The 11,760-nt window shown below is 40.3% G+C and overlaps 1 protein-coding gene and 1 long non-coding RNA gene across 3 annotated transcripts; one reads left to right on the forward strand and one right to left on the reverse strand.

Moving 5' to 3' along the window:
- Positions 1-410: 410 nt before the first annotated feature.
- skor1b (SKI family transcriptional corepressor 1b) lies at positions 411-7,545 on the reverse strand. 2 transcript variants are annotated; one of them, XM_032584130.1, is made up of 8 exons: positions 6,266-7,545; positions 4,261-5,981; positions 3,834-3,927; positions 3,620-3,724; positions 3,444-3,503; positions 2,893-2,967; positions 1,506-1,580; positions 411-1,147 (listed from the first exon to the last, which is right to left on the reverse strand). In XM_032584130.1, the coding sequence occupies exons 2-8, from the start codon at positions 5,962-5,964 to the stop codon at positions 1,050-1,052; spliced, it is 2,211 nt and encodes a 736-aa protein (XP_032440021.1). In that variant the 5' UTR covers positions 5,965-5,981; positions 6,266-7,545; the 3' UTR covers positions 411-1,049. The 2 variants fall into 2 exon arrangements, with proteins under 2 accessions (XP_032440021.1, XP_032440027.1); XM_032584136.1 differs by having other exon boundaries at positions 411-1,144; positions 6,266-7,544.
- Positions 7,546-7,910: 365 nt separating this feature from the next.
- LOC116733357 (uncharacterized) lies at positions 7,911-10,686 on the forward strand. The gene is made up of 2 exons (XR_004342006.1): positions 7,911-9,488; positions 10,220-10,686. It is a non-coding gene; the product is annotated as an uncharacterized LOC116733357 (long non-coding RNA).
- The last annotated feature ends 1,074 nt before the right edge of the window (positions 10,687-11,760 follow it).

Raw genomic sequence — 11,760 nt, forward strand, 5'->3', positions numbered from 1 at the left:
AGTGTTAGTGGTTAAATAGTTTTAAACTAAAATTGATTATTATTTGTTTGAATCATCATACATTGATAATGAATAACTGATTGTTTTTGATAAACTGAACAATAGACATCTCATTAGTTATGAGAAGTGATAATCCTAGGTGAAAATATTACGATTTTTAGGATACCAACAGACGAAAACGTAGAACGCTGGGTGACTCTTTCAGTTTAAAAAATCAATATATTGGCTCATTTTATGTTACTTTACGGTGCCACAATATAGCTACAAGTGAAAACTTACTTCGACCAATCAGCAACATATTGATTATTTTGAGTCTAATAAAGCAGCACTTGCGCAGGATATTATTATTGGGTTTATTTTAGAAATTAAAATACAAAGAACTGCAAGTAATTACCACACCGACGCCAAAATGTGCCACATTTCTTCAATAAAATGATTTATTCTTCAACAATGAAAACAAATGTTACAGGGACAAATAATCTACTCTTATTATAATATATGGACGCAGATGCACAGATTTCCTCCTCTAAATTATGTGTTTTTCCATTCGTTAAAAACAAATACAACTACCAAACAGTGGATTTTGCTGTAATTTCCCGTGACTCATTTAAAGTGCATTAAATCCAATGTGAGTGACTGACCTAAAAAAAAAGTAAAAGACAAAAAGTAATAACCGACTTATTTATAATAGAGGAAAACAGAGGAAAAATGTTTCTGAACAAAAATAAAACATAGATAATTAATTTCAAGATAGGACATTCACTGTCATTGCACTTTGCCACAAAAATGAAATGAGTTGATGGCATAATTTTAATAAAACAAATTACAACGTATGAAGGAAGGTTTCATAAATACTGAGGGTGGTAATACACTTTTTTTTATCCAATCTTACAAATAATTACAAGTTGGTCTGTTTTCAGTTCAGTTCCTCCAACTTTCCGCTGATGTTTATATTCCACTTAATTTTATTTTCCCAAACTCTGGTGTTTAACACAAGCGATGGATCCTTTTCACCCATCATCTGCCTTACAAATAAATATGTCCAGTACTCAAGGCGGCAGCAGAGGAGATTTGAATGTGCAGGATCCCGTGCAGTGGCGAGGAGTTAACATCTTACAGGAAAAATGGTGTAAAGCGTCGTGAGCTTCTAGAAGGAGAAAAACAATCAATAGTGCACAAGCAAACGGCTCCTGAAAATCATAGATACGCAATGTCTGTTATTCACAATAAAAGGTGGTTGAGTGACATTTTAAAAGACCATATGATGAAGCAATTCACGTTTTTTGTTGGCGGACTGATCATTGCTTTGAGGGTAATATATCTCAGGTATGCCATGAGACAGGACGCAATAGATCTTATTTGTAAATTAAATTTTTGTAAAAGTGTACAAGATCTTGAAAACGAACAGAATGGGGGCAAATTGAGCTGAAGTGTAAATTACGCACATATCTTTGAACACTTCTGCTGTGAGTTTTTGTTTTTCTCATTTGCTTTATTTTTCTCACCTCTAACGATGTGAAGCTGCTGCACCATCTCCTCCCTGTAGGAAAGCTCCCTTTTCATTTGATCTTGAAAATTATCTATGAAGTAAAAGTCAACATTAAATTTGGTGTTCCGCTCGTACGCAAGAAAGAAAGAAGGGAAGAAAGAAGAAAAAAAGAGCTAAAGAAGCAAAACATAACTTCAGTCAATCAAAATAAATCACAATTAAAAAACACTAATAAGCATATAGTTACGTTTGTTTCACACTTTATTAACGTATTTGTTATCATTTTAGGTTTTAAAAAACAAGAAGCTTGGGTAAACCGGATTGCAACTATGCATTGTCAGACAGTTAATCAGCAGATAGAGGGCGCTGTTCCCAAGCAAGAGCTACAAAAAGTCTTTTGAACTGTGACCAACTTCAAATTCGCGTTAAAACAATTTGTTTTGTTAATGAACACTGGTCAGAAATGTCACATGTCTATATTTAATTATAGATTTATATTATAAAATGGTAGACGAATGTATTATTAGGAATTATTTAGAAAGAAGATCATGTTTACAACGAATTCGAAGAAAGTTGGAGAAAAAAAAAATCACATTTGGTGTAATGTTGCGATTTTGATAATCTTGTAGTGTTTTTGTGGTCGTTTGCATAAAATATATCCTTTAGTCAGAGTGATTGAATAACTCTAACTTTAGAGTTTGAAACAATGCATAATATCACATATGAGGAAAAGCAATATTTACATGTTATTAAAGCAGAGTTCAACAAAATAAAATAAGGACAAAAAAAAATAACCGCTCAAGTCAGATCAGATTTTAAGAGCAGTTTAAGAATTTACCAAAGCGATTTAATGGTGCTAAAAGATTTGCACATTACTAAAACAATTTTAAAGATCAGAATTACCCTCTTTAATCGATGTGTTTCGCAGAGGCTGAATACGTTCATGTTATTTTTACTGGAAAAGTAATAGAAGTTCAACAGTTTCTGTTTCTTCTCCAAGAATATAGCACAAAGCCACTTTTAAATGGTATTTGGTTTGGTAATTTTTTCACAGAAAAAATAGAACATTGCAGAATTTGCAAATATTTTAGAGGACGATACAGTGCTATTATTTTTGTCATTAAAATCTTCTCTTTTTTTTTTTATTAATTTCACCCAGAATTTCTTATGTGTGGATAGATTTGTAATAGTTTGAGAACCAGCCAGTATGGGAATATATACATTTTTCTGATGTACGTAATTCCAATAACACATTTTAACAGTTTTAAAACCCAATTCATGTCAGTGACAAAAAAAAAAGAAAGAAAAAACGTATTAGTTTTATTATAAATCCTAAAATAAATCTTTTGCACTAGTTGGAAGACAGAAATCCAAATCATCGCTGCGTTAAAGTGTCTTCTTACCTTTCAAGTTCTGAAATTCGCGTTCTAGCTTTTTCCTCAGCTCGACTTGTTCCAACAGCTGCTTCTGCAGATCCTCTAAAAAAGCAGGCAAAAGAGGAAGCGTTAGTGGAGGAGCAGAGAAACAGGCGCTGGGAGCCTTTTGCATTACATCTAGGACAGCTTTCTATTTTTAATCACAACGACGAGGAGAATATCATCATCATCATCTTCATCACTATCACTTAGGATGAAAATTCAGAGCAGAGCTTCCCGAGTCTGTTAGTCTAAAAATAAAGGCACAAAAATAAAGCACATCCCTCCTATGTTGAGGGCATCTGAGGATATCAGAAACTGATGAAGCTGAACCTGAAGGATCGTTCGAGATACCCGTTTTTGTTTTTATTTATTTATTTATTTATTTATTTTTACTATGATTTGGTTTCAGATTGATTCAATTTATCTGTATCATGACAAAATATTGAAAATTTAATTGTTATTACTCAAAGTACACTGCTGCTACTACGACTACTATTAAGAATAATAATTATTTAAAAAAAAACCAGTCATCTTACCCTTTGCTAAATTTTGGAGCTCTCTGCGTAATGGCGCAACTCTGGCTGCCGCGTCCTCGCCTAAATTCACACAAATTAAGTTTCAACATTTTGATTATTCTGAAAACAAAGCGTGCATACATGCACTCAAACAGAGCTTCTAGCACAGAGAAAAACTTTTTTTCTCACGAGCTCACCCTCATCCGGCTCTCGCTGGCTCTCCTCGCTGCTTTGTCCATTAAAAGATTTTGTTTCAATCTCCTCCACTGTGGAAGACGGCTCTTCCTTACTTGCGCTCTCGTCTTGAAAATAAATAAATAAATAATAAAATTGAATGAATATAAGTAAAAAATAATCTATTTGCCGTTTTGCAGCATTTTTTAAAGTCAAAATTGAAAAAAAAAAATCTACCGTTTGTAGTCAGTACTGCCGTCAGGTAATTGGTGGGTCTGAATTGATACGGGCTGGTCCTTTGTTGCAGCTCAGCTCTGTCCGGTGTGTAAACCTGAAGCAAAGGCAATCAAGCTCAGGACAATATTCGAAATTCAGTAAAATGAAATATAAAAATAATATGTGATTGAACTGCACTCAGATAAACTTTTTTTTAGATTGATTTCAAAATAATTGGGATTATTTGTGATTGTTTTTTTCTTTTTTCTTTTTTTTTTTTGAATTATCAAATTTCCTCCACATGGGAAAAAAAAGTAATTTTTTACTTCTTTCCCCAGACAAATAATTACAGACTACAATATAAACTACAGACAAATAATTATTTAAAAATCAGCAAAAAAAATTAAAATCTAATGTAGTAGTAGTATTTTATTTTAAAACGGCTCACTTCTGTGAAAGGTGCTGCTATGTGGTGCTCTGGTAGCTGTTTGCTCTGCAGCTCTCTGTCAGAGGACTGGGCCACCTGCAGGCTCATTTTCTGCGCCTCATTCTCGCTTCCCTCTGCGCCCTTTGAGGACTCTGAGTCTTTCGGTGAAGCGCTGTGCGCCAAACCAAGAGGAGTCCGAGGCCCGGGATCCTCCTGCTCCTCTGGCGATCTGTTCGTCTCCACGTCTACGTCCGGCTCACCCTCGCTGTCCACGCACGGGGACACAGACCGGTAGCTGGAGCTCTCGCTTAAAAAATCAGGTGATAAGTAGCCGGTGCGGCAGCCGTTGTACGCGCCCCTGCTGCCGTACAGCTTGGCGATGCAGTCGGCGTCTTTAATGACAGGCCTGAATGCGGACACGTAGTTGAGTTTCCGCGCCGGGAGGCTCATTCCTTCCGTGGGCCTCCCCTCGTCCCCGGATTTGTCGTCTTCGTTACGTATGGACTGGGTGCTGGAGCAGCGGTCGGTGTCCACCACACTGTCTTTGGACGTGTTGGTGCTGCGGTCGCTGCTTTCGGAAATGTCCACCTCTGTCTGCCTAGGGCACAGCAGCTCAGGAGGGGGCTTGTGTGGAGTCTGTGCGTATGGGGGCATGGGCAGCGGGCCCGCAGCGGGCCAGAACATGGGGAAGGAGGGGTAGGCGCTGTCCTTGGTGCCAGGCCACAGGACGCCAGGCAGCCCCGCTTTGCTCTGCTCGCCCATTATCCCGTCATCCTTCTTCTGGCACAGACCGAAAGCAGGGAAGCCATAGGGATGAGGGAAGAGCGGCGGAGGGATTTTCTGTAGCATCCCGAAGCCTTTACTGGGCACCGGAATGACCGGGTAGCTGCGGGCGCTGGTCATAGCACCCCGAGTGTCTTCGCAGCTGAGGATTTTTGCGGGGATCTCCGGCGAGTCTCGGGATCGATTTGGCCCATGCAGTTTTAGAGGAGAGTTGGACCCAGATCCACTCCCCGGTAGCGTCCTCTTGCGACTTCCCCCGTTGAACATGGCCTTCACGTCTTCCCACGCGTGCATGATCTCCAAGGGACTGCTCTTGTCTGTCAGCTTGAGGTGTCGCCTCCAGGAGTTGAAATTAGCGGCATCCGGTTGCGTGTACTTTGACTCCGGCGTGCGATGGGAGTGAAATATAAATTTATTCGGGGAGAAATACATGTTGCAGTAGGAGCACTTGATGCACTTGGCTCTGGAACTGTTGTATCTGGCCGGGATGAAGTTTCCTCGGCTTCCCCAGGCGCACTCGTGAGACACGTCGAAGGCGAAATTTTCGGGAAGTTTTGGAGGCGAGTGCGCTCCCAGAAACGACTTACAGAGTCTCTCAGCCTCGCGTTTGGTGATCATCCCGCAGCGCCTGGAGGAGATTGGCATCGCCCCGGCTCTCCGCAGGATCTCCAGCTGCACCGGGGTGCACTGGACGCAGGTGATGCCCAGGGCCACGCGTCGGTTATGGATCTCGTTGTAGCTGTAATTCTTCAACAACGTGTTTGATATCTGCGCAAGGCAAAGTCTCTCCTGGCCATCTATCACCAAAGACACGATGGGTATTCCGTACAGAATCGTCTCGCCGACCTGGTTGGGTTTCAAGTTGGTACTGGGGTAGGAAAGTTCTTGTTTGGAGTTTGGCGAAGAGCTAGTGGTGTCTCGTCCCGTAGGTATGGAGTCCATCCTTGGAGACCTGGAGGCTGCAAAGATGACATTTAATTTGGACACGAGTTTCTACACGTCTTTACAAGAGTTTTAATTAAGACTTTTTGCTTTTAAAAACCTTGTGATTTTTTTACGCGGCAAGTCTTTCTACAACGCAGTTTTTTCTTTTTACCATGACTTTTTAATTCTTACAATCATGATTGAACATTTCAATCCTGCAAACTACAAAGATGACAAGACATGCGTGCAGCTTCCAAAGTAGCCTCCATCTGACACCCAGACCGCATCTGTGCTCAAGAAATCTGTCTCCTAAACTCACCTTTGACGGTCCTGTTCAGATCACCTCCGAAATCGAGTGATTGTGATCGAATAAATGCCGGATAAATATTAAGAAGTCTGTGCTGGAGGTTACAAATATGTTTGCTTTAGGAGCGGGACGCCTCCCTCCTGCTCTGTGTCCTCCCGTCTCTCTGCTGCGCGGTCTGTGTGCGCGGACGGTTTGTGTTGCGCCACCAGGAGCAGCGGTGTCCACAAGGCACGCAGACTGTAGTACAGACCGCCCTCCCCCCACCCCCTCCTCGCCTAACAGTCGCTTTACCCCCACCGACAACGACAGCAATCAAGTGACTGCAAAACTTAAGGCAAGACACTCCCACTTCCACGAGCAGCCCGCATTAAATATGGATTCATGACCAATGAGGATGATTTGGTGTGAGCCTGAAGGTCTGTGCTGAAGTCTAAGAGGAGCTAAGTAAACAAAGTAAGCACTTTATTCGAAGCGATATAAGTTAAACGGTCTTTGCAAACGAATATTGGGTGTATTTGTTTATAGAATAAACGGGAGTCTGCATGTGGGATTCACGAAAACAGCAGACCCCCCTCTGACACATTGTCACGCGCGTGGTGGATGAATGCTTGGCGCAGGCCTCCGTCACGTGCTGGGTTCCCACGTATTCACAGTTTACAAACTACTCGTGCCCGGAGAATAATATTAAGCAGCTGCTCTGAGGTTCCCTCTGTGTGAGCTGCTTTATGGTGTTTTTGCCCCCTCGGCTCAGAGAAAAGAATCAGACACAATGCGTCATCAGCGACCGACATTTAAACTTCCTGAAAGTCAATAAAAGGTTTTGGGTTAATCATTTTCATGTGGCCCCCGCGCTGCGACAGGCGCTGATATAATATTGATGAAGGTAACGGGACACGTTCTGCTTGGCCTCAGTGACACCAGCGGGACAGAGCTGGACACAGCAATGACAGTTTGTGCGTAATTATTTACTCAGTGGGGGAAGACGCAATGCTGGAGCAGTAATTGAAATAAAATTATTATTATTATTATTATTATTATTATTATTATTATAGTCACCCTATCATATTTTTCAAGTGATATTCAAACATGAATAGTAATATGAGATATTTGTTAAAGAATAAGTTAAAACATCTTGCCGCAGTAGTCAGTACAAATTTAGATGAAAACACTGCTGGTGATAAGATCAGCGGATTGTGAATTTATGAGAAACTCCAAAAATTAAAAATCCATACATATTTCTGTGTGCCTTTTCTTATAGCATTTGTAAATGTAATGTTTTTATGTATTCTATACAGCACTGTGGTCTTAAAAGTAAAACTGGATTGGAATAATATTTTTAAAAAACACTTTCGTGGGAATTTGGGAAGAATAATTAATTATGGCTCATACGTTTGAATTTGCAGGTCTCGACTATAGTACATAAATAAATAATAAAACCTTGCTTCCAACATATTGAATTTAACTCAGAAGTTATTAGCGTAATATTCAAATGTGATTAATGTAAACCGCACCAGGTTTGTTGTTGTTTTGTTTTTAAAATAATTTCCACATATGTCAATCTACAAATCTCATTCGCTTTTGGGAAAGAAGCAGAATATTTTAAATTGATTTATGAAAAAAAAGAAAACAATCCGTGTAAGAAAAGAAACAATTTGAAACTGGCGGATGAAAATGTGAACAAATTTAATGGGAGTACTGCTTTGCCCTTCACCTGAACGTCACTGAACATCAGTGAGGGGCATCAGCGCAATGGATCGTAAAAACGGAGGGTTTCATTGTCAGTGACGTGAATCAATCCAAATGAAGGTCAAGGATACTAAACACTCGTTCAAGTGCGCAAAACAATCTAAATAAACCTTTTTACAATTCTTAACGTCATCCACTTCAGGAATACATTTCCAATTTTGGCCTACATTTTAAAAGACGATAAATCCGATATTATTTTTCCTAAGCAAATGATGTGCACTTAAGAAGAATAAAAACCTACAAACCCAAAAAAATCAAAACATAAGAAAAAGAAAACAACTTAGTGAGGTTAGTGTCAGGTTCGAGCTGATTCCATCTCTCTGTGAAGCAGAACAGCTCATTTAAAAGTGTCTCTGTATTAATCACAGCGCTGCATCAAAGTATGATAATCACCTGAACACTCTATTAAAATAAAAGTGGCAGCCCAGGGGAAATCTTACCTTGCTCTTTAATTGTTTTGAGTCTTTGATAGGCTTTTTAATCTAAGATTAATTTATGCATTCTTAAATAACCCTACATATGATTAATAAGCTTGAAAATTAAAAGGAGACTGAAGCAATTATAACAAGTGGTTGGTCATCACCTCATTAGATGGTGTTAGAATGATGCAGTTGTGAGTGTGAATGTTTTCCTGATTGGGTGTGACAATAATCAGGAGGCTTTTTTTTAAGGAAAATGTGCTGCAGGCTAATTATTCTGGATCTTTCCTGTTTGCTTTCATGTCGTAATGAGTCAGGATGCAGGATTTGTCACTTATGGCTGATCAGAGGCAAGAATGGACGGCACAGGTGACTCTAAGATGTCGAAGCACAACTGGAAGAGGAAGATCAGCTGTTTGAGAGGCCACAGGAGAGGTGTTGAGAAAACAGTAAGACTTGCTAAATGGTTGCTAATGCGTAAACAAGACATCACCCCTCTCCTGCTTGGATGTTTATTTGTCTCCTAAAAGCCCACCCCTGGGTCTTGACCCCCACATCGTGCACCGCTAAACGGAACATTTCATCTTCCAAGGAGGTGGAGTGTAGCGGGTTAGTGTGTGTGCATGTATGTGTGTGAGAGAAAGAGAGAAAAGCGAAAAGGAGTGAAAGTGAGAGAGAGAGCGAGAGAGAGGGGTGGGGTGGGGTACATCACTGCATCAAATGAGACTGAGCACAGGGACCCTTTTGTCACAGAGCGGGACTCATCTGCCAATGGTGAGCTGTGAGGTCCTGGGGGAAGGCCGGAACAAAGGTGCTAAAAGGATGCGTGACAATGAGGGTGCTCCGAGGAGAGCCTTCAAGAGTGGGACAGAGGCTGCACGGGACAAGCTGTGCCAATCACTCTGCAATTATTACTATTTGTAAGTGTATGTGTGAGTCTCTGTGTGTGCTATCCAGGGGCCTTGTGTGGGCATTCATGGAGAGGAGCAAGGACACATGCTGTCGTGTTTCTCTGAGCTTTCCTTGTAATGCAGAGCTGAACTGAAGCTCTTCAAGGCAGTAATCTGGAGGTAATCAACCGTCTTTTTGGTTCGACAAAGATAACCTCCCTTGCTTCATCTCATCCACTGCTAAAAAAAAATTACTTTGAAACACTTGGAAAGTTTATTAGCCAGTAGGTTTATCTGTAAAGCAATATCTGCTGGTATGTTAGAAAGGGTCTCGCTGACAACGAGCCTCCATAAGTCAAGAGAATGAAGTGTACAACTGTAGTGGTTTGGAGGGAAGATTATTTATTTTCCTTTATTAAACAAAGAAATCAACACAGCACCTTGCAAATGCGTCAATACATGTTGAACTGAAACTGAGTCTTTTAGAATGCTTTTCTACCAGCTGTGCACATGTACACACTGAAGGTTTTTCTCAGTTCTCATTGGATTTAGCTCTGAACTTTGACTATGCCATTCAAGCAAATACATATGTTTTGTCCTAAGCCATTCCCTTGTAGCACTGGGTTTAATGTTTAGGTTTTTTAATCAAAGCCCCCATAACAGGCTTTATTGCAATATTTCTCTGCAATTAGCTATATTTGTCTTCCCATCAGCTATGTGACGAACATCACTATCCCTTCTGAAGAAAAGAATCCCGACAGCATGACGCTGCCAACAATGTTGGCAATTCTTGTTTTGCAGTTGCAAAATACTCAGTCATTTTTTACTGATGAATTTAACATGGCTGTACAAGACACCTAGAGCTTCTTTTTTGTTTGTTTTCTAACCTGACCTTCACTCTAAATCCTCAGGTCTTCCAGTGTGCTCTTCCGTCTCCCTGATGCTGTTTGCTCAACCAACAAACCTCTGAGGCCCTCACAACAGCTGCATTTATAATGAGATTAAACTATGCACAGATGGACTCCATTTATTATGCAACTGTTAAAGGCTATAGGTTTTTATTTAGAGATGTCAGAGTAAAAGGGGTGATTTGAAACATGGACCACACTGTTCAGAATTTTCTGTGTAAAAAAAGTGTGAAAGTGTCATTCTTCTTCCCCTTTACTACAATGTTGGTATTCCATAAATAAGCTACAAAATCCGCTAAAGTTTGTGCATGTAACGTGAACAAATGTGAGAATTTGTATTAACTATTTTTAAGTAATTCTTGATTGCTAAAAGCATCTCTTAAACTTATTTTTGTCATTCTTGCTGCTTTTATATGGTGGGGATGTAAATTTTGCGTGTGCGACAGTGCAATAAAAGGAAGCTGTAGAAATTTGTCTACATCCCAACCCCAAGCAGTTTTCAAAAGTGTAATGAGGAGTCAAGTGAGAATGGGAATTATCGTAATGATAACAAAGGTCTATGCACCATAGCTGGGGGCTATATTGTAGGGCATTACCATAAAGATGTGATGTGCTTGTATTGGAGGTTTTTTTTTCCTTTTTTTCTTTTTTTTTTTTAAGAGAGAGCAGGCCAAAGCGATAATAACTATTAGTAGATGACAGTGCTTTGCTGGATTCCAGCTGTGGAGCCCAAATTTCCATACAGATAGAATGGCTCTGGGTGGATGATATGCGAGTGAGGGGGAAGGAGTCGGGCGACTCCATAGACTCGTTGGGGCGCACAAGTGCATCGCGCACGCTCATGGCCGTGATGAGGAAGTAGTAAATCTCAGTTCTGGACTCCGTCTTGGTGTTCCCCAGTGATTTTCTAAGGGAGGGGGCAGCGGGAGGGTCCTGAACACCCAGTCAGTCTCTGCAAAGGAACTGTCTAGGGTGCTGAAACATAACACTGTTTTCCTCTGCAGACAGCTTTCAAAATCTGGAAGTGTAAAGAGCTTATATGTGTGTGAACAGCAAACCAGAGATTTCCATCAAGACCCAGCAAGTGAGGAAGTGTGCGACATACTTGTCATCACAGTGTCTAACAAATGAAGTGTTTTCGCATGGCAAACTTTAGAAATCACAAGTCCTAGAAATATAAGATGTAGTAAATGTAGATGGGAATGTGCTGTTTAAAATGTGCTGCAGAAAAACACCCACACACACACACACCCCCCCCCACACACACACACATTATCCCAAAGATGTCTAACATTTATTCATCTATCTCAGATTATAAGAGTAGTCAACAGAACTTTAACATCTTCTGGAGTTGACCATTCATTCAGCCATGTTGGATTGAAACTGTAGAAATAATTGGTCATGTGACGTTTTAAGCTGAACTATGATTTTTGTCAGTACTTTCCTCCAGTGCCCGGTATTTAATAAATTTTTGATGGCAGCGGGTAAGAATGTTGCTACCAGGCAATGGCTAAAAAATGAACCAGAATGGTTCAGAAAATACT

The sequence above is a fragment of the Xiphophorus hellerii genome, chromosome 2 (assembly GCF_003331165.1).
Source record: "Xiphophorus hellerii strain 12219 chromosome 2, Xiphophorus_hellerii-4.1, whole genome shotgun sequence".
NCBI lineage: Eukaryota > Metazoa > Chordata > Actinopteri > Cyprinodontiformes > Poeciliidae > Xiphophorus > Xiphophorus hellerii.

What these genes read in the sequence shown, in the direction of transcription:
- skor1b (XM_032584130.1), bottom strand. Translation starts at nt 5,964, where the DNA reads ATGGACTCCATACCTACGGGACGAGACACCACTAGCTCTTCGCCAAAC. An exon ending in TAGCAGCACCTTTCACAGAA is followed by an intron (nt 3,928 to 4,260) that starts GTGAGCCGTTTT and finishes CCTTTGCTTCAG; the next exon opens with GTTTACACACCGGACAGAGC. An exon ending in CGAATTTCAGAACTTGAAAG is followed by an intron (nt 1,581 to 2,892) that starts GTAAGAAGACAC and finishes TTTACTTCATAG; the next exon opens with ATAATTTTCAAGATCAAATG.